This window comes from Arctopsyche grandis, chromosome 12 (assembly GCF_051622035.1).
Source record: "Arctopsyche grandis isolate Sample6627 chromosome 12, ASM5162203v2, whole genome shotgun sequence".
NCBI lineage: Eukaryota > Metazoa > Arthropoda > Insecta > Trichoptera > Hydropsychidae > Arctopsyche > Arctopsyche grandis.
Window position 1 is genome coordinate 17,361,347 of NC_135366.1, and position 24,303 is coordinate 17,385,649.

General features: G+C 33.3%; 1 protein-coding gene and 1 long non-coding RNA gene across 2 annotated transcripts in view; one reads left to right on the top strand and one right to left on the bottom strand.

The window, feature by feature from the left end:
- The window catches only part of LOC143920291 (uncharacterized), a 319,990-nt gene extending 295,920 nt beyond the window's left edge, over window positions 1-24,070 (top strand). Inside the window, exons 2-3 of the mRNA XM_077443114.1 lie at window positions 21,043-23,148; window positions 23,238-24,070. Of these exons, the coding sequence (XP_077299240.1) occupies window positions 21,108-22,862 (1,755 nt within the window). The 5' untranslated portion in view covers window positions 21,043-21,107 and the 3' untranslated portion in view covers window positions 22,863-23,148; window positions 23,238-24,070. The remainder of the gene's footprint in view (window positions 1-21,042; window positions 23,149-23,237) is intronic.
- Window positions 1-24,071, bottom strand: part of LOC143920299 (uncharacterized) — a 319,815-nt gene extending 295,744 nt beyond the window's left edge. The window contains exons 1-2 of the long non-coding RNA XR_013261325.1: window positions 23,224-24,071; window positions 22,150-23,134 (exon numbers count right to left, since the gene is read on the bottom strand). This is a non-coding gene — a long non-coding RNA (uncharacterized LOC143920299). The remainder of the gene's footprint in view (window positions 1-22,149; window positions 23,135-23,223) is intronic.
- Between the last annotated feature and the right edge of the window lie 232 nt (window positions 24,072-24,303).

A 24,303-nucleotide genomic window follows, 5' to 3' on the forward strand; every position in this document is an offset into this window, starting at 1 on the left:
TACATTTGTGTTCAATTTGTATCGAAAATGCTCATAGTCGGTATGTGTGAACGTGTATGTATGTTTGATTATCGAATTTTGTATTTTATCCTTCTTATATTCCCCAAATACATATATAAAGTCATGGGTTGGTTACATCCGAATTAGTACATAAAGTCAATGTAATTGCGGTTTTATATTAGGTTAATTGTTTCAATAAATAATTAATAGACGGTACAAACAATTTGTAAAAAACGAATCAATGAATCAAAGTATTTTTTTACTTTATTTAATTACATTATAGGATATGTTTTTTTTAATCTTTGAAATCTAGAAATCTAGCTATAGGTGCGAACCGAAAATTGAAAGAATTTTAACTCTTAAACAAGAACGCCATTATGGCAGTATTTTTTGTGTGAAACATCGGGTGAGTTTGTAAAATGCAAACGAACGGTTTTGAAATATCAAAATATGCAATTGAACTTTTTTTTTTCTTCATTTGAATCCCGGTGCTAGCTCCGGAATCCCGGGATCGGAAATTTCCAGCACCGCAATCCCGGTGCTGAAGTTACTTTCCGGGATTGGAAGCACTAATAGGGGCTTTATATGAGGAAATATAATATTTATATTTCCTCATATAAAGGCATCTAAGAAATTTTTTTTGAACTCTATCAAGAGATAGAATTTAATTTCAGTCGGACTCAAAATTACAGACCCAAACTCTAATATGCTCCGGACAAGTGAACAATAAAGCAACTGTTTGTAGTGAGCATTGCGCAAAACAAATCCAATCATTTTGGTAGCCCTACAGCACATATCTGAAATATGAGACGAAAATTTGAAGTCACTCCTAAACAGTATGCCAAGATCAACATTTGAGTCAGTTCGCGTTAACTGATAGTTCCGAAGGCTATAAGCGAACTCAATAGCTTTTCATTGATCAAATATAGTTGCAGGTTGATATGATTCATTCTGCACTGAGCTATTTCCAAAATACACACGTTATTATATAAATACATACGTACGTACATTTGTATTATGTATATATGTATATATATATATATATATATATATATATATATATATATATATATGTATGTATATATATATATATATATATAATACCGTACAAAAAAAAGTAAAAAAGCGCTTCTTTCTTGAGAATTACTCATTTTACTGAAATGAAAAATTTAGACGTCCTCGTTTGGACCACTCTGTATAATGCGTCTCTTTGGTATATATGTACGTATGTAAATATGTATATTTTTATGTTAAAATTCAGATATCCGTTACGGTGGTGGGATTTACGTATAATAATTACATTGACGCATTTTCGCGCGATTTGCGAACGCTCGTCGATGAAGTGACGCGTATCTCGTGCAAATTCGATATCGAAGAGGTTTTACCGGCGACGAGGAAGTGGCGCGGAGGGGGTATATGGGGAAAAAAATCTCTAGGGATCGAGTCTTCTCCCCATTAATATTCTACCCCTCAATGGTGGGATGATTGATGGCTACCCTTGCTCAGCCCACCCATCGCAGAGTTCGCTCGCTTATTGCTACTATTTTTCAGCGGTCTCACTTTTAAAACCCAAGACGGCCCTCACAGGGCGCTCGATAAAGGATTTCCGTGTTGATCATAATAAATACTTACACGAGTGGGAGGTCTAGTAATCCATTGCTATAATTCATAACATTAAAAGTTGACACATATATATTTGATCGGTGAGGTGAAAAATTACTCACAAAAATTGAACTCTCACCAATTCGATTTAAAAATTGTCTTTTGTCTATTCCTTAGTGAAGTGGTATGAAAAATATAGCCATAAAAATATAGACACATACTAAATTATACATACGTATAATTTAGTATGTGTCGCATTTCTATTTGCTTAAAAAATAGGTTCAGAGTGGCGAATGCAAGTTAGTACAGTCACTTGAATAGATATGAATACCTTCTCTATGCCAAGAGCACCCTCTTAATTGTGAAGCCTCAGGAAAAACACGAAAGGCGTCAAAAGTTCCCCTTTATACTTTTTTTATTCTCAAACTGTAAAGGCAGAAGTATAAGAGCGGAAAAGTAGATGTAAATTAAATGTAAAATCTTTTTATCAAATAATTTTAGTCTGTTTAATATAAATTGTTATCAGTTCATTAATTTACATGTTAATGAAAAAATATTTTCTGTATAAGAATGAACACTTTGTGGGCTTTGTATTAAAGCATGATTTTTTTAATTAAATCGTTAATTGAGTGGAAAATATATGATGTATTAATATGTACATAGGTACATATATGTGTATGTATGTATATAGTTATGTGAACATAAATATTTGATAAAATATGTATGTATATATGTACATATGTACATATATAGAATAAACGATTAGTATTTTCATCAAAAATTCAGAAAATTGTAATGAAAATGATAAATTATAAAAGAATTACAATTTTTAGATGTAATTTTTTTTCATTAATATTTCTCGTATTATGAAAAAAACTTACGGAGTAAAATTCGTAAAGCAGCAAAAACCGCAAACGTCTGCAAAAATTTACCGTTGTAAAGTTTTGGGGAGCGGGTGGAAAGAGAAGGTACGAGGGTAAAAGCAGTACAGCATAACCATTTTTCCATATGAATGCTTTCATTGTCGTACCATATTTTATGTTTCTTTGTACGAGAGGGGTGGTTCAAAAATAAAATAGTCATGTTTACAATGTACACATACGTGCTTTCCGCAGATTTTACACGAATGAATATGTCGAGATCAAAGGATCCCCCCCCCCCCCCCCAAAGTGTGTATCTACAGTTACCCACATGAAAAATTACCAAATTGGCCGATTTAACTTTTTTTGCATTCCATTCAATTAAAAAACGAGTCGAAATTACGCGAAATGGCGATGGTTATATTTGGATTTATAAATTGAACGGAATTCGTTACCAAATTCACATATTATAGAATATCTATAATATATCGTTTTCAATATTTAGAAAAAGTATACAGTAAGGATATCAAAGGAAAATCTTTTTCTTTCATCCCTATATTGAAAATGTGTAATGCGTAAGCAACATTTTTTTTCTATATATTTATATATTTTCAGTCTCGTGGATAAAGACGAATTCATCAGGGAAACGATAAGAAAAATCTCGACATATATCGTCAGTAGCTTCTCATTGTTAAAGTCGAAAATACGAAAAGCGTATTAGGAGAATGGCCATTAGGCGGGGAAATTGATGTTTATGACACGCAAAAAATTATATTTTCTTACGAACGACGCTCATGCGGAAAAATCTCGGATATGGTTATTTGGCGCAATATGTTGTTAGTCAATTTATTATTACATGAATTTTTAAATTGATCTTGACTTTGAAATTGAACTCTATACCCACATATGTAGACAAAAGCTAACCAAACTGAAGGCGCAGAAGTTTTTCACATATATAAATTTATAGATTTGGTTTACCACTTCGTAAATTTTATTAATTTCAGCTACAGCGTAGTTTACTGGTTATACAATTGTTTACCAGTTGATTATGTTTATGTACATTGTAAATGTGTACATACTTAATTGGTAAAAATAATGGTAATGGGTTCAAATCTGGACTGAAATCGAAAAATTAATTCGATATTGTCGGTGATTACGGATCTACCATTTCTGGCATGATCTGAATAATGATTGTTAAATCCAGAAGGACTTTTTGTAGGAATTTGTTGATTTTCATCTGACAATAATTGTTGAATCAATTCTTACTTTAAATTCATTCCGCTCCTGAAAGAAAATGATAGATCACTAGAGATAAATATCTTTTCTGAAGACAACTTCACTACTTGATAAATATAAAACTGTTTGAAATGGTGATGTCTGCTATATTCGTCATCGAGTACCTACATGTAAATGTAATGGAAACAAGTACTAGTATGTACTGACATATCAAATGTATTAATTATAATTTCGTGACATAAAATATATGTACTATACTTATAATAGGTACAAATTTTGTGTAGGATTTATCACTTTGTATTATACTAAGGCAAAAGAAAGCATTACATCGTCTCAAAATGAATTACGCTCAAAAGAGATACCTAGTATCAAAAAAAAGCAACGATCTGAAATCTTAATGACGGCCGGGACCATATAATGGAAATGCTCTACTGAGCATTCACCTGGCGAAAAATGTAAAGCGTACGCCTCAGTTTCGCCCCATCCAGACCTCTTTGTCTTGGAAAAGCTGGGTGAGGGAAAGGGAGTCTTATGAGGACAAAAGGTCCCCCGGGGGGTCTTGGAGTGGACGTGCTTAATGAGCGCATTTTTTTTTAATAAGGATCCATAATCTTTATTTTGAACGTTGCATAAACGTCGACCGTTTTCAATCAAACTTTTATCGATCGCAAAATATCGCTTTTATCGAAACAAAAAAAAAATCAGTTGAAATAAAAAATATAAATATGAAGCGGCCCTCTTCCTCTAATAGTGAAGGACATTTTTATAAACGTATTTTTTTAGAAGCTTTGGAGAGTATCTAGTATCTATAATACATAAACATAAACGATTCAGCGTGTGTGCATTAAAATGTCTTTTCACATTATGAAATGCACTCATGTCTACCGCTCACTTGTTGGATATTATACCGCGCATATTTAATGAAATTTACGGCATCCGTTGTGTAATAAAACGTGAGGATGAAATTTATGCAACGAGCTGCTAAAAACAATGCGTGAACAATTTTTTATTATAAAACGAGTGATAAAATGCAAAATTTATTCGCGATTGCCGGGGTTTTTAAACGCTTTGAGAAACACCGTGGCGGTTGTTAGCTGTTGCGCTCGTTTTTTAAGCAGTCATCTTGATCACGCACCTCGTTTAAAAATCTCATTAAAATATAATGAGAAATGGTCTCGACTCGATAAAATCGCAAAATAAAATGTTCCTTAAGGTGAAGTGTTAAAATGTAATATACACACGTACATTGTTCCGTAATTTCATATTCAATTACCTTAGGTATGTATGTCGCTTGGAATAATAAAATATTCTTAGAGAAATAAACGTGCAGTGCGTAGAAGGGCGGAAACTGTACTAAAGAAGCTGTCTTCCAGGTTTTCCTCGTTCTTCGTCATTTGGCAACGACATGTCTTCCTATCTAGCAGATTAACTCGTAAACATTTGTTATGTTTTGTGTCACCAAAAACGGGTAGGGCGTGGGCCCTCGCGATCATGTTACTCGAGACCTTACCCTGCCCTGCCCCAAATAATATCAAATCTCATATAACGCCAGTTTTCAAAAAAACAATACTTTCTCACTTACATATGTATGTACTCGTATATGTTCCATGCAGACATAAATGCGTAAAACGTTATGTAAAATATTTTTATGAAAATAATTATTTTCTTTGTCACAATAATGTTATTATGTTGAGCACAGAGTCTTTTAAGCTATACATATTATGTTAGTAGATACAACACGTACGAGAAAGTAATTGGATAATGAGATGCTCAGCAAGTACCCGTAAAATTGCCTTCAGGTACACGTTATGTGCGCGCACTCGTAAATAGTACTCATTAACCCATCAACGACCACAAATTGTAGATTTTGAGTATCTTATGTGATAATTTTCACACTATTCTCCCACTGTTTTTGTTTATGCAAACTGAAAAGCATTCCCTTTCGGTTTGTTGCGGAATTTCTGAATTTCTACAATAGGAATTTCAACAATTTTGGCCTATTTCTCTCTAAAAAGGAAAGTTATTATGCGCTACGTCTGTGAGCGAGTGATATCTTCAGTTGCTTAAAATACACTATTCGTTTGTGTATCGGGTAAGAAAATTTTGTGAAAGACCCGAGGTTTCTCATATCAAGTATTGAAGATAAGAAGCTTTGGCTAATCAAACACTCGAGCAAATTTTATCCGCACATATGCGGATAAATCCACGTTTTCTAGATATTTAAAGATCCAGATACAGATATTTTCCTGTGCAATGAGTCTTTTGAATATGTTTGATTATAATTTTTAACAATGATAGATAAATATTCGATATTAATAATAAAATAAAATATTTTCTGTTTCTTTATATAAAGCATGAATGTTTTTACATAATATAAGTTTATCGTATGATAATAGTCACTTTCATGCTGGTTTTAATGTTGTTTTTATAACAAAAAACTGCATTCATAGGCGAATCGTAGCCAACCCTTGACCCTAATGACTCTTATATGTAAGATAGGCCATTCAGGTCATGTCCCTACGTGTGTTTTCTGTAACCCAGTATCACATCAATATGTTATATGTATAGGTATATTCCAAAATTCAGCATCACACATCTAGCTATTGCTATAAATCTTCTGGTAATTCGTTTCGTGAACAGTGACATGATAGTCCGTAGACACACCTGTGTTTTTATTTCATCGATGCATTTCGAATGAGTTTGATAATCTCTTAATGTAACATGTACAATATACACGTACGAATTTAATTAATTCTTCGACATGAAACGGTATTATTTCGTTTTGTCGACGATATACTCAAATTGCTTGAGACAGACGTCTCGCAAAGTTCGCATTTCGTTCGGGTGAGCGCTTTCGAGTGAAATTTCAGTCGAGTATTGTTTCTAATACATTGACATTTGCTTGTTGTTATTTTAGGAAAATCTTTAATGAAGAAACTTCTGAAGACATAACTTTATCATTTGCATCGGATCATTACGATCAACATTCATAACGATAATATCGAAGAACGAACGTTCTAATTAAATTACAGCAAAACGTATATACATACATACATATTACGTAAGTGTATATGTACACGTGCCACATCGAGGAAAACTTTTCGAACGCACTTCTGAAATATTATCCGTAGCAGGAAAAATTGTGTGCGTTAAACTTGGCCATTCAAACGATATGTTCACAAAACATAAGTTCAGTAATTGCCTCACTTTGAGTCGACGAAAATATTTTGTAGGTGAATTTATGAAATCGAAAGATTGACTTTTAATAAAATCGTTTCGAAATCCAACCGTCCTTGACCAACATATTTGACAATAAGCTTAGATCGCGTGATCTAAGCTCATTATTCATACGGAAATATAAAAATACAAAAAAAAATGGGGAAAAAGGCGTTCCACAGGCGTGGAAGCTACGTGCGATTAGTCAATTTGCATCCGGGGCGTTTCCCTTTCGGTCCGTTTCCAATTTTGACACGAAGCTAAAATTTTTGCAGACTTCGCAGAAAATCTCAATACGGACTTATGCCAATTGAAAAATAGAGAATAAAAAAATTCGTAGAATAAATTCATAGTAGGGAAATCAATTTTATTTTGAAAGAATTTAAAATCACCAATTCTATCAAATCAATTCATAAAGAAGACACAAAGTGACCAATCCCAATAAAAATAAATATGATTTTTTAAGTATAATATGTAAAGCATTTACAAAATTAAAAAATAAAATATGATATGTAATAATTAGATTTAGTTTTCCATAATAATTATTTTTGAAAATACATGTATTAATGATTCATGTACGTACGCCAAACTTTCGTAAAACTATCAATGTATTTAGATGTTGCGTAGTAGTTATTATATAATAATTTCAATTAGTACGTACAAGTTTTTTTATGAAAATTTTCGTATGTTTCTATATTAGAATACATGTTAGCAAAAGAAATTCCTACATGAAAATTCAATCAATATCGAACTTTAACATCCAAATTCAAATCATACGGATGTATACATTTATGTACATTAAAAATATTTGTTTTTGATTTTGATTCGTTTTAAATGAAAAATATAGTTTCTTAGTGAATTTTAGGCATGTTAATAAGTGCAGTGAGACGTCGAAAAGTGTAAGGAGTAATTAACTAATTTTGACAATTTTATAACAGAGCCCATTTTGCCCATCCGAGAAAGATATAAATACAAACATCGGTAGGTACTTAGTAGTATATGAAAATGTATTGATTACTTCCGATACCGAAAGCGTACCGCATACGGTTAATATAATATTATATACATAGATATACATATGTATGTAGTACATACATATACCTATTACTATCAAATTCTTATGATCTTTCTTAATATTGCGCGTGCCTTCTTGTCTCAAATCAAAGGAAAAACTGGTGATAAAAATATTTCATTACATTAACATTATTTAAAATCACATTCAAAGGACGATAAGAAGGGCGGTATATTTCAATTTTAATCTAAATATGAAAATAGTAGTTTCTTTGGTTGACAGACAGCTTAGTTTTTCTTAATGCTCTTCCGTTTGGAAATGCACTGATTGACAGAGTAATGGAAACGGGTGTGAAAGGTTAAAAATTATAAAAGGATTACCATATGCCTACACAAAATCAATTATACATTCAGGCCTAATATAATTATAATTATTAGAATGGCGGTAAAGCCTGTTTTATATATGAATAATATGGTGGGTCTAATATTCATTCAATAATTTTAAAATATTCAATAATCAGAAGGTCATGAAATTACAACTTTCAACACTTTGTAAATATTATACTGGATTTTTTTAATCCACGTCTTCTTACGGTATATGAACGTAATTCGAATGTCTTTTGTCGACTAAGCTCGGTGTGTTTTTTGGAGTTGATCCCGCGTTAATAAATATTGAACGTGGACGTGGTGGGACAATCCACCTCAGCAACTCCCGTCTCCCGTACAATATCCGGCAAGGGACGGGCGATCCTTTGTGTTCAGCCCCTCTATGTTCAGGTGTCGAGGGTCGCTGGATGACTTTTCAAGTGTCATCAGTGTATCGGCCATTGTTTTGCAGCAGCATCGCGCCACGCCATCTGATACCCTCCCGTGTGCTCTTTTGTCGACGTAACTTTTTACGAGCAATATTTCGATGATCAATTGCTCATTTTTATAAATTAAATCAACCGTCTTAATTAGACGTATGCACGTTTCATTGATTAAAATTTTCTTAGTGGGAACGTGATAACGGGTCACTGGAAAATTTATGCGATAAATGTGCAATATTTTAAATTTAACCATTATTATCAATATGATATGATGCACATTATGAAGAGCCGACTAATACGTTATAGGATAACTATGTTAATTAATTTTTGGGTTTTTTTATATATAATATTAAAGCAAAGGACAGAAACTTTATAATTTCCTCGATTTTCCTAGTCGATCTACGAAAATGTAAATGATTTTTTTCGTTATACTTAATATTTTGAATAGTTTTTGACACGTTATTTTAGATTTTTTCGTTATTTATTATAGCCAAGGTTGTTTTCTTAAATCTTCAAAGCATTTATCACAAGAGGCTTTTTTTAAATTAGTGCAGTTTTTTCCCAATACCACACGCACACCCTGCGCACTTCTTCTGATTTAATCAAAGTTTAAATTGATAAAGTAAATATATTCATAAACTAAACATGAATATCACAAACCAATAGATACGTAGAGACAGGTTATCAAATAAATCTGTTTCTTGTGCATTTATGCTGCAAATAATGAATGGAGATATTATAGTAAATGCACATACTGTTCAAAAGTTTCTTGTTTTTTAATAGTTTTGATATTTTAGAATGACAAAGAACAAACATCTTTTTCGGTTGTCTAAAAATATCTTCTTCGTCTTATATGGGTTCGCGTTAATTATTGTGTATATAACAGTTATGGAAATTCACCATCAGAATTAATTAAATTTCCGCAGTGTTTATTTGTCCGAATACACACATCACGCAGATAGTGTTGGACAGATGCGATCAGCGGATTTGGACCAGTTCCGACGAGAACATTCAATTAGTTGGTCGAATATTATCGGAGACACACCACAATGCTCATTCAAATCAACACCACATTATAATATAATATATTATATATACATATATTTTATAATGGGCACGCGTAATATTTCAGTTTGTCTGGTGACAGTAATTTATAATTATCAAATAGACGTTTGATATATTTTAATCTTTGACGTTATAATATCGGCTTGTTAACGCAGCGGAATTTATTAGTCGAGAGCCCTTTCGAAAGGAGCCGTAGTCATAATATTTCAACTAATTATATCATCATAATTATCGTCCCGATGAAGGGTGATCAATTATTATTGATTATTTTATATATGTATAAAAGATAAAAGGTTTCGTTAACTTTTAACTGTTTTTTTTGTTAGTGCGTTTGAAATTTCCTTTATTCAGCGCGCTGCCTCAATTAAATTTATACACCCTAATTCTGATAATTGGCAAGACATCCGAATGAGTGATACCTTAAAGAAAGGGCAATAAGCAGGCATGTTTTTAAAATGGTTTGAATGTCTAAGTTAATTATTTTTTTTAAATATAAAAAATATGAGTTTTTTCCTACTTGAATTAATTTTTGAAAACTTTGAAAATGCCGGATCATACCGTGCGACTTGCGAGTGTCTTGGTTGAAGGCGACCAGACCAATGTATGTAGTTACATAGATGGAGCATGCCACATCCGTCAGTTTCTTTGCCGCTCACATTTCCATACATTATTTCTGGTCACGCAACTAGTCGGCCGACAAAGTTGCACGGTGTGGCCCGGGTCTTATTGTACTTCTTATATTTTTTTTCTGTGGATGAATGTATTTGTTTTTATTTGATTGAATAAACATTAGAAAAACAAAAAAAAATAATAATTCACTAACATACCACTTTTAACTTGGGCAGTATTAACAATTAACGTGTGAGAAGACTTTGAACTGAGGTATGTGTGGCTCAAAATGTTCGAAATGATATGAGCTATCAAACCTTTAAGGCTTTGCGCTTAGCTTCAGAACACCCTGTATAACTTTATTCTGAAAACAAAACATTCTCAAAAAGATTACAAATTTTTAGAAATGTAGGTAGGCCAAAATTACCTGTTTTGATGTAAAATATAACATCTTGCATTCAAATAGGTCATTTTGGCCTCCTTATATTTCGAGAAGTTTTTCAATTTTTTGGGTATTTTTCTGTTCACATTTAAATTATATACCGAAGTTATATAATATAATACAATACCTCAACGACTTTTGTTTTCAAAACAATCATGGGAATATGAAAAAAATTATTAATTAGTGAAAAAAACGCTTCCCCATACAAACACTCGCACTTTGTATGGGACTGTCAAAGATATAGAATAACTTATTATTCTATATCTGTGGTCAAAACGTATCATAATCGACTCAAATAAACGTCAATAGGTGAATATTGAGTGTTGAAACTATTCTCAAAAAATAGATACATATATGAAAAAGCCCACTGTTTCGAAATTTTGGTCGAAATAAATCGATTGGTTGGAGACACAGGACATCGATTATAATCAACGATTTTTTTATTATTTAACATTCCCTTGATACGACGAAAGTTTTCCACTAGATCCATCGATGAAAATCTAAAATTCGCGTTTTTCGCTTCAGCCTAATGTACATACATACATACATATGTATACTTGTAAATATTGTATAATTTACTAAACTAAAATACTAAGTTAGAGAGAGTACCGTGATATAAAATACTATGTACATACATATACATATTACAATAAGTTATTAGCTATATCTTACATATGTAAATATGTTAATAAATATATACTAATTTTGGTGATCTTAAATTGAGTATTTTATTAAATTGAAAAAATGAGTTGCACAGCGGACAAACAAATAAACATTAATTTGTATATACATATTTATGTACTCGAATTTGTATACATATATATGTATATGTACAAACCTACATAAATAATTTAATTTGTCGGTATATTAACATATGATACGAAAGCTGTAACTGTATTGACCTATACATTCACGCTAAATTGTGAAACATGTTGACGTGAACTTTTTTATGTTTTTGTTTAATTAATTTTATCATTTTAATGTAGCAATTAATTTATCACATGTTCAATATATTTGTCGTTTGTAGGTAAGTAGATATAAGAACATTGTTTTATTAAAGTTAAAAATTTTATTAAACATACGATGTGTAAGCGAACTTCAGAGCTCAAACACGACTATGTATGTCTAAAAGTCAAACATGAACGTCACGCAGTTTCAACAGTCGACCTCACGGTTTCGCTGATCCACCCCCCCCCCCCCATGGAAAAAATGCGCGAGGAAAACGACCGGGTGTTTGGAAAATAGCGATATTTTCTCGCGGCCATCCATTACGGACATTTTTGTGCGTTGTTCTCCCGAAAAAGCAAAAGCGAAAATAAAAAAAGGAATGTAGCACGAATGGGGAGTGGAGGGGGGAGGTGAAATGGGACTCGAAAGAGGAGAAGGATGGAAAAAATCCGACGGTGAGTTATCGATATAAAACAGAGTTAGCCTGGGGTTTTTTGCGCGAAGTTTTTCGCGCTTCGGTTAGATTTTCCTTGCGATCGTCGTGAACTAGCATTCGGTGTTTTGCGCGATTCTTCGGCTGATCCTTCACCGCGTTGAGCTTTTTGAAGAGTGACTGGAAGGAAACTGGAGCAAGAGGAGACTGTAGTAAATGCTCCATTTCAGCAGAGTACTTCACTCCACTACCCGGGCTGGCCGGATAATAAAAACAGCTGGCTATTTTTATCACAACAATAGCACGTGTTGAAATACAGATAAGGATTGGACTGTTTCAACTGCGTCCTGTATGCAACTTTTATCCGCGAGTGTGTTTTACGAATGTATTATTTGCCAGTACAATGAATTTGATATATGTCTTGAGGCTACGTTGCGAATAAAATTTGTGATAATAATCCGTGCTATATTTTTTAATCAGCGTGTAAATGAGTACAGAGTTAATGAAAGCGGGGGAAATGTGTGTTCCATTTTAGGTGTGTTAGTATTACAAAGCCTAAGAACTAGCCATGTATCGTACATGAACAATGCTCGTTTATAATAAGAACAATTTTTTTCTCCGTGTTGATATTTTGACCTTTGTGCGTTAGCAAAAATGAAATTGGATGACTAGTCATTATTTAAAAATGGTGCCGTAAGTATTTTGAGTAAATACTCAAATATTCAAATGTCAATAACGTAATAACGGTGAATTTTCGGAACAATGGTCGTTTTTTTACTCCACACAGTCGTCTCCTGCTATTATGTATATTACTCTTTTGGGACTTTTATCGTATTGAATTTATAAAGAAATGCTTGTTCACATAACGAAGTTTGTTTTCAATACTACAATTGAGATATAAAATTCAAATTCGTTCGCCTATCAAGATTTTTAGTGTCATCAGTGTGTCTGGCTTCGGGCGTGGAAGCGGCGTTTATCGCCTTTTTACGACCAGCGAACTGAATATGCAAGCCTCATTTCTTCCAGGAATTGGAACGAATCTTGTGTTCAAAGATCGATCCAGTTTCTGCACACGAAGTGCGCCAAGCATGTTGTCGTAAATCCGGCTTTATGACAAAGCCTGAATTTTCGCATGCACAACATTAAATCAATTAATGTGGCTCCGTGCGAAAACTACTAGTTGTATTCATGAAACTGTCTGCTAAAAATGGCATTAAAACACGAATACAAGTTTTTTTTATTTATAGGCGCCATCCTCGCTTTCCATTTTGATTCAATTTTCAAAGGAAATGAAAGATGAAAGGCGATAGTCTACCATTCCTTTTTATAATCAGAATGGAAGCTACAGATTGCGTACTAATAATGTTCATTACTACCGCTTCCATCTTTTATTTAAACAAAATTGAAACATTTTTAAAAAATATTTTAATATATAAAAATAAGTATGTATGTATAATGCAGATATATGAAAACGGACGCGTTGTATGTGGGTATGTGCGAGTGCATCGACAAGTATGGAGATTTCAAAAAACAAATTTTGGAATACCAGGAGTTGAGAATACGTTATGCATAGGGATGTGGCGTGACGGCCGACTGTGTCGAGGAGACGAGGAAATGATGGGAAGGAGGTGTGGAGCGTCTGACATGTGCTCTTGGTATTTAGTGACGGGTGACGTTAGCGTCAGTTGCGCCTACGCATGCGCGGGAGCGTAAGCACATACACACATGCATTCATCATTTCGAACGGGTGAACGGGTTGGATCGGCGAGCGTGTAATGCGTGCGCTTTTTCTATTAATACGTGCGCGCGCGTCCAAATGAATTACCTTACATTATATTTATATATAACATATAACTATATTTACATTATATTTATATATAACATATAACACCTTAGTGAGCGTAAATTGTCGGAAATTACTCTAACCCATTTATCTGGTAGTCTGCGCTCATCATTGTTTTCATGATTGATTGTGATTTATGAGTGAAATTTTGATTAACTCTCTTCCATTTGGGCCTTACAGGGATGTTTTGTATTTGTAGTTGTTTCTTACATATTTATTGAAACTGGCTGTAGGTGCAAGGCATTCCTTATGCTATATTTTATTTGATATTTTTACTTTATCTGTTATTTTAAATGCTATTTTTTATGTATGTAGATGTATTTATGTTTATGTTTAATTGTTATTTTGTTTTTTTTCTTTTTTGTGTTATATTTTTTGACCATTGTGGCGCTTTAGGAATTCCTGTTATGCCACAATGGTCTGTTTAAAATAAATAAATAAATAAATAAATAAATAAATAATTTTAATTCGTGTATCAATTCTTGTCCAAAACCACCCGCTGTGATCAACCGGCACAACACTAGTACTACATATATTAAAAGTATGCATATATATTTATATTTCTTATTATAAAGTGAATTATTCATTTTGTGTGAGTTTATTTATAGTCTCGGTTGATTCACAATTCGCCAGTTAAGAAATCAGAAACTGAATATTTTAGTAAATTAGTTTATTTTCAATATGGGTGCGTTCACCTAATTACCTCTTGGTTCGATCATGACTGATGATCATTAGGGGTCGCGGGTCATTATAATGATTATGAGTAACCCTCGAATTATCGATTGTTATAGAGTCGACGGCAGGGGTTTGAGGATAATGTGAGTTTAGGAATCCGGCCCTCCCAAATTAATGTATTCATAGTCTGTTGAAGGATCCGAGTGGAACCTCTTTAATACCCTTTAAATTTGGACCCCGGGGGTGCGAGTGGACACTCGCCCTTTTATCGCTTTCACATCATATTCATGGTCTCTGGGGTTACTATTGCGCCACCCTTTCACAAGTGGAAGTTCATTTGGTCAACGTGACTTTTGTCCGGTCGCATATCGACAATTACATTGCGATTTTAACCTTGAGTTAAATTACGCGAAGCATTTGCTTAATTGATTTTGAAATGTTACGAATAGAATTTGCATTCTTTTATATGTTACGCAATTAGTTTTAAGACTTAAAGTTTGTTCCGAGAAGCTTCGGGGTCCATTGCTCTACTTAATCTTCCCTGGGAGATTTAAACTCCTTGGGTAGGTTTTTCACGTTACGCGAATTAAGCTGTAACTTGAAGATATGTCGGTTGTGAAACTGTACTTATTTCAACGTTATTCTATTTTAATGCCTAAATTGCTTGAAATATAAAGCCTTTAAATGGAAAATTAACATACAATTTAGTATCGTATAAACGTACATATGTACATACATGTGTACATAAGCAATATTGGCATTAAAATATACACATTATATTTTAAATGAATATATTTTTCATTTTGAATATAAATTTTTGCAATGCTGCATGAACATAAGTATATCTATGTACGTATGTACTTATTCTTCTTCTTCAAGACTTCAAAAGACTTTAAAAGTGTATACTGGTACTCTGTTAAGACAGAAACCACATCCTGTTTGCTAGAAACTTAGATGCTCAACACTGAAGTTCACATGTATGTACATTCACACATACATATATAAACTACAACTTTGCTTACTAAATAAAACAAGTTTGTAAACTATTATTAGATAGACTGAATGCGTATTGATTTCGGTGACTTATTAAATCGTACCGAAACCTTAACGTCACAAGTATATTGTGTGTACATATGTATATGTAATACAACAGTAAAACGTTAACTAATCAATACAAAAATTTCAAGCTCATGTTATAATCGATAAAAATGAACTTGAATTCGGTTAAATGTTGACGTAATACACAATTCAATATATAAATTTTACTCTGTAAGATGACTTCGGTTATATAATTATATTATATGTACGTCCATATATTTGAGAAATTAACTAATTCAGAATTCGATCATTCTAAACGACATTTTGACGAACCGTCTGTCCGCCAAAATGGCCGGCGTTTGTCCGTAACGCGAAAGCAGGAGATTTCCTGTATGTGATGATGGCCAGCTGGCCCCACATCAGTATTCATCCCTCGGTCCACCATCCTCCTTCTCATCCACCGACCCCCCTGATGCTTTCCAGGTAAAAGGCCGGAAGCTCATCCCTGGCGACTCATATATCTTCCGAATATATTTTGAAATTACATCGGGAGCTGCCGCTAAAATTGACGTGCACATGCCTACATACATACATACATACATTGAATGACCCAACATACTAGTGCCGGATTTGACGTCTGTCTATGTAAGAAATAACCTTCGAAAAGGGTCAAACTATGTGAGGGTATTGGCAGATAGCATCGACTGCTAAATAAAATTGAAAAAACTGTTTTTCACTTGAATTAAACTAAAATTTTTCGCTAAAAATCAAGTTGTATTGTTCGTATTATTTACTTATTTATTTATTTTAAAAAACAAAAAAAAAGCAATATTACAATGTACATAACATCGACAATAAATTTTCAAAATTATAGAAACTGAAAACAAAGATGATATGCTTTGAATAGTGGGAGATATGGGATAAATGAGATACTAACAATTGCAAAAATGACTAAATAATAAGAGTTAAAGCATAACAAGGTACAAAAAAATGGTTCAATATGAGGGGGAATATTTTTAAGAGTAGAGCAAGATTTATATAAAAGGAATTACAGGAACAGTTAGTTGGACAGAAATTAATGTGAAATAAAGGAGGCTATGTAAATATGTTTATTATAATAATTTATCATATAGAAGTTAAATTATTTATAAAGCGACAACTGTTTTTATTTTTATATTAGACATACATACATATATTCTAACATGATCTAAGTATTTAAAGATTTTTTCCGAATAAATATCCGAAAGATATCTCTTAAAGAACTTCAATTTTAAATATTAATATCCATGTATGTTATAATATCTTCGCAGATACGTCCATGTCACTTTTTTTTCAAAAATAAATGAAATGCCACACACATTTTTTAATCAAACATGATATATTATATACACATGCACATATGTATGTGGGATTGGTATGGCTGAGAATATTTTAAGTTGGTAGGACTGGCTGTCATTCGGGCACTCCGGCAATGGCCGAGCCCGAAGCGAGACATTAATCGAGTTGGTAAAGACTTTGACTTTGAATATCCTCCCGCACACATTCATGGATCCCATGTGTATGTATGTATTTATGTATATATATATATATATATATATATATATATATATATATATATATATATATATATATATAATATCATGTTTGATATATTATATACATAATGTAATGTATGTATACGTAATTAATAACGATTAAAAATATAAAAAAGTGTAATAGTTAGCCGAATAAACATATTGACACGTGTAGCTTAAAATAAGCTGCACGTGTCAATATGAATATTCTCAATATGTGTCAATATGTCAATATATTTAAAAACAGAAAATAAGCTTTAGTAAGATTTTTCGTTGTTAATAACTTTTTCCTTGACAATGATAACTATGAATCGTAAACAGTTGAAATTTAAATTTATATATCGCAGATAATGTATATGTGTGTGTATGTAGCACACGCAAAGTATTCTTTTATGTCTTTTTTATATTTACAAGAAGCATTTGATAGCATGTGCTGGAAAAAGCTAAAATATATCGATTTTCTTATAGGGCAACAGTAATCGCGAAGTTGACAGGGGTCTCATTGTGCGACATCCCTTTACATCCTTGGGCAATAACATGGGATTGTCGATCACACGGGCGTTTTATGTATGTATACATTCGCGACGGACAAATTTTTACCAGGTAGGTAATCCATTGAATTTTATATCCTTATACATATACATATGCACACACACATATTATATATGTATATATACACATATCTATAGATAAGAGTAATATGACCGATTGTCAAACTTCTACCTGGTTTGTCTCTTGATACAAAATTGGCGGGAAGCGATTTGTAAAACCAAAATGCGAAACCATTGAGCCGGAAACGTCTGTCTGCGGCAAACTATGTAAATTGATAAAGCAATCTATCGGCCACTACAAAATTCATCCACTCGAACGATTCACCGTGGCCGAATTATTTCAATTTTGACCCACTCCACATGGTCACATTGTTAGTGAGAGGGACCCGACCCGGGAATCCGTAGTGATCTTGAGATTGGGTCGCCTGATGAGATGCATACCGACTTTTCATCTCGGAATGTACGATCTCCAACGTAATATTTACAATATAATATTGTATATCCGTCTAAATTAAATATGCTTTACGATTCATTTGAATCAAATTCGTTTGGATCTGTGACAGATTGTTCACAATTTATTCAACGTAGTCAGTTCTTCTTATGTAAGTATGGATTGTTTTATTTTATAATATTGCTAAATCAACAATTCATTAAATCTTTGTAGATAAATTAAATTAATAAATTAGCATATACATATAACTTGATATTTTGGATTTAACTGCTTCGCTTGTATAATAATAATATTAACCATACAATTCGTATCTTATGAATAATATAGCCAAAATATGTATTTTGAAACATATTTTTTCATTGTATGATTTATACTACAGGGGAATATTATGACGCGTAAATTATTATACGCAATTTCGTTCTGGTATATTAATTCAATTTACTTTATTTCGCTTACTGAATTTTTATTTTATTATATATTTTGAGATTATTCAAAAATTTTGTTTTTACCTTTTCTATATACGTTGTAACAATAGAAGAAGTTTTGTGATCATGCAAAAATTAAAACTCGAGATTTTGACTGATTCGAACTCAGAATCGATCACTGATCACGTTTTCATGATCTAAAAAAAATTGTGTGTTCGTTAGTATGTGTGTCTGTATATTTTGGGGATTTTTTGAACACCGTTCGTCTTATCGAACTGAAACTTAGTACCGCTCTCTAAAATGCTAATCGTAACGATGTAATTTTTTTTTCAAATTTTAAGTTTTCTGGAAATGGTACCCCTTTATAGGTGACCTCTTTTTTTAAGTTTTTGAATTCAACTATCTCCCAAACCACTCAACGGATCAGACTTAATTTTTTTACATGTAATAGAAATACAAAATACACATAATTTTTTCTAGATCATGAAAACGTCATCAGTGAACGATTCTGAGTTCGAATCAGTCAAAATCTCGAGTAAGAATATTCGCATGATCACAAAACTTTATATATTATTACTACATATATAGATAAAGTAATAAAGATAGCACAACTAAGTATTGTGTTACCAGCGTGTAGTTACGAGATTTAATATTAAAGGATCCGGATTATCTTGAAAACCGTAAGACTTTGGATTAAGGTAAATGTGGCTAGATAGCTTCTAAATGACCTCTTCTATTACCTCCTAAAGATTTGCATCGATTTGAAGTGCACTTGTATATTACTAATAATGTATAATTGTTTAACCTTAGTGGAAAACTTACTCATTCAATGGAACAATTTTTAAAATATTCATAAAAAACTGTAAAATTTAAATCCAAAAATTATTAATATATAAATTTTGATATATCAACGTAATTTTAGTTTTATATTGGCTATCTTCTCGCCGTATACGATAGTACTGATTTTTCGAAATACATACATACATTCCGTTATACATACATATGTACCTATTTACTTAAATTACATAACACGATTTCGTTTAATGTTCATATACATATATATGTTCATACTTAACTCTCGTTCTTGTAATGCGAAAGCATTAATTCGTTTTTAGACTACATGCGCATATTTTTCGAACGTGTGCAGCTTATCTGCAAGAATGCGCACACAAGTGGGTTGCACACGTGTAGTGGAATGCAACCAGCTTTATACTCGATAAACGCTCACGTGTTCTCTGAACGCTCGCGAAACCTAGTTTTTAAAACGGGTCTATTTCTTACATGAACACGAGCGGAGTACGGGGCGAGGTGGAGGCCAGGGAAAACTCGCGACCCCAAATGATTCGATTCAGTTAAGTTATCGATCCCAGGTTCAGTTACATCACCGTCGCCGTTAACCTTTACGATCATTCGCAGTTTGTTGTTCGACATTTTCACGCTTCCCAAACTACTACATTACCTATATCGTCCGTTAAACTTTGACTTACCTATGTAGGTATTATTATATTACACCTACCTGCGGTGCTTAAACGAATATGTTAACGATATCTTTATGTCTTTTACATTTTATATTCATTCACTCAAACATATGTACATACATACATACGTAAATATATAATATCGCTATTCTGTCAGTCTGTGTGTCTATGTGTATATAATATCGCTATTCTGTCAGTCTGTGTGTCTATGCCTGTCTGTCTGAGAAAACGCTCGCCGTACTATAATAGTCGTTTCGATTTGACATACACATGTACGTCACAGCTAAACCACTGCCAAAACGTATATACGAAATAAAAGAACTTCTATATACATACTATTTGCTACCAATATTTCCTCTTGGCAAATAATTTACCGCCATCTATTGAAAATTTATTTAATTAATTAATTAATTTTTCTATAGGTGTGTATATATATATATATATATATTAATTTTTCTATAGGTGTGTATATATATATATATATATATATATATATATATATATATATATATATATGTATATATGTATATATATATGTAGGAATGATTTTTAAACGAGCCGTAATTGTGGTTGGTCAAACTGCAAGGGATAAAGTATGAGTGTGGTATGCATGGGAAAGACCGGATGCGTGTTGTTATGGTCACTTGTTGGAGAACAGGCCCGAAGAGATGTGTTAATAAATACATAGTTCTGACTTAATCTGCGTTTCACTTGGAATCCTTCACATCCGGATCCTATATTTGGGGGCTCGTCCGGGATGCCCGAAGACATTCCAGTGACAGCCAGAAGCGGTCAGACGACGACGCGGAGTTTTGACAGTTGAGGTTAGGACGCGCGCGCGATGACGAGATCGCGTACGAGCTTAAAGGCGAAGCCCGTGACGTCGGTGACGTCACGTCAGCGAACACGCCACACGACGATGATGATATCCACGACGACGCCAGTGGCAACGACGACGAGGGAGATACCACAGTTCAATTTCCGAGATCTGGAGGTTGGTTTCGGTCTGCCGAAATATAACGGCAGAAATAGCCCTATTGCAGTGTGGATTGAGCGCCTCGAAGAAAACGCGCAAATCCTCGGCTGGACGGAGACACAACAGTTGGTGTATGGGCGGATGCTGTGTGAAGGAACTGCCAAGGACTTCTTGGACTCGGAAACGGGCATCGTCACGTGGGCGATACTTAAGGAACGATTGACCAGAGAGTTTGGCCATCAGTTGAATAGTGCGGACGTGCACAGAGAACTGAGGTTAGAAAAAAAGGGAAAAGCGGAAGACATTTTAAGCTACATTTACAGGATGAAGGGGATTGCAGCCAAGTGTAGTTTTATTGAGGAAGAGGCGATTATCGCGTACATAATTGGTGGACTTGGGTTTGATAAGTATGAAAAAATGACGCTGAGCGGGGCCGGTACAATCCAGGAGCTGAAGACGCGAGTTACGCAGTGCGAGAAAATTAGAGAGGACGACGAACCCAGGGTGGCGGGGCCCGTAAGAAACCGAGAAAGAGAGAGACCACAATGTTACAATTGCGGAGGACGTGGACACTTATCAGCCGACTGCAGATTCAAGAAAAGAGGAACCCGCTGCTTCAATTGCAACGAGTTTGGGCACATATCAGCTCAATGTAACAGCACCAAAACAAAGACTGTCTTGACAATACAAGAAGAAATAAGAAAAGAAGTCAGTATCCCGGGTGCCGCCCTGTTGGGTAGCCCTATCACAGAATCCGTTCTTATGTGCATTGACGGCAGCAAAGTGAAATGTGTTAAAAAACCGTGTGTTTTGATGGAGGTTAACTTAGAACGGAGTCTGCCGAGGAGGAAAAAAGAGCAAGACATGAGGGATCGTAAGGAAGTGTGGCAACAGGCATGTAAAAGACCTTTGCAGCAACGGGCTTCACGAGAGATGTCTGCTCAAAGAGAACTCATTGTTTCCAATGATGAAGAGGACGATGCAAACATGGCTGATGGAGGTGTGAACCTGGCTGATGTAAGTGTGAACAGTGATGGTTTGCACAGAAAAAGACCTTTGCAGCAACGGGCTTCACGAGAGATGTCTGCTCAAAGAGAACTCATTGTTTCCAATGATGAAGAGGACGATGCGAACATGGCTGATGGAGGTGTGAACCTGGCTGATGGAAGTATGGACGGTGATGGATTGCAAAGAAGAAGACTTTGGGACTACGGAGACATACCGTTTTCAAATACAGATGAACCACCCGATGATCAATTTGGAAAAGGATCTAAGGATTATAGTCATTTGAAGAATTCTGAAGATGAGAATAAAGAAAAGGAAAAACATAAAGACAAAGAGAAAGATATGGCTAAATCACAAGAAGGATTAAGGGACCCAGTCAAAATTTCAACACCAAAAGACACTGTATTCACTTTCAAGCTCAGTCGTAGTCGGATTGATGTTAATTCAATGGAAAAGAAAATAGAACCATGGATTGAGAAAAGACTTACTGGATGTATCAGTGAGCTAGAACCAATATGTGTTGACTTCATTTATGGTAAATTACTAGCAGAATATCTGTGGGGTGACGGCAGATTCCTCGGACAGTCACAGAGAATCGCCGAGGGCATTGGATAGAATTTAAGTTGCACCGATGGAAGTGAAGTGTGCGTTTGTGAATTAGAGAATAAGTGAAATACCTGGAGGGTTTTTAGTTAAGCCTTACTTGTAATTTGATGATTGAAAAGTGTAATGTTTTATTGCTTATTCTAGTATTTTTTGGGAAGTGCTTGGTACATTGAATCATGTTTTAATGTGGTTACATGCTTAGAAGAATATAAGATAACTGTATTGAAATGTAATTCTAGTAATGTTTTAAAATGTGATTGTTTCTGGTGTAAAGATTTAACCTGTCATTGTAAAGGTATTGATTTTAATGTTTTATTGCTAATTCTAGTAATGTTTTAAAATGTGATTGTTTCTGGTGTAAAGATTTAACCTGTCATTGTAAAGGTATTGATTTTAATGTTTTATTGCTAATTCTAGTAATGTTTTAAAATGTGATTGTTTCCGGGGTAAAAATTTAACTTGTCATTGTAAAGGTTGTGATACCTTTCTGTTTTGTATTGCTTGTAATAATTTTACATAGTAATTGTGATACCTTTCTGTTTTGTATTGCTTGAAATAATTTTAAATTGTAATTGTGATGATTTATGTGTAACTTTAATTGTGATGATTTATGTGTAACTTTATTGAAGATTGAATTGTGTTGAAATGAAAAATTGATTTGTAGTGAAATGTGTAACGATTAATTTGTTATAATTGTAATTGTTATGTAAATTGTAAAATGATTGATGTATAAGTGTATTGAAATGTAGTTGTGATGATGATTGTAATTGTGATGTAAATTGTAATTGTGACAATTGAAAGCATGTTTAGAAGAATATAAGATGATTTTATGGAATGGAAGATGAAACATTGTTGAGGATGATAGAGGAAATGTTTTAAAAGAATGTGAGATGAAACATTGTTGAGGATGATAGAGGAAATGTTTTAAAAGAATGTAAGATGATATATTGTATAGAGTAGAAGATGAAATGTAAAAGAATGTGAGATGAAATGCTGTAAAAATATAAAAGACAGAATGTCATCCGAGGGCGAATGACAGTCAGGAATGACCGAAATGTAGGAATGATTTTTAAACGAGCCGTAATTGTGGTTGGTCAAACTGCAAGGGATAAAGTATGAGTGTGGTATGCATGGGAAAGACCGGATGCGTGTTGTTATGGTCACTTGTTGGAGAACAGGCCCGAAGAGATGTGTTAATAAATACATAGTTCTGACTTAATCTGCGTTTCACTTGGAATCCTTCACATCCGGATCCTATATATATATATATATATATATATATATATATATATATATATATATATATATATATATATATATATATATATATATATATATATATATATATATATATATATATATATATATATATAAGTTTCGTATGTCAATCACCAGTTCTACAGAATTATACGATTTGAATTTTACATGCTTAACTTATCATATATATATA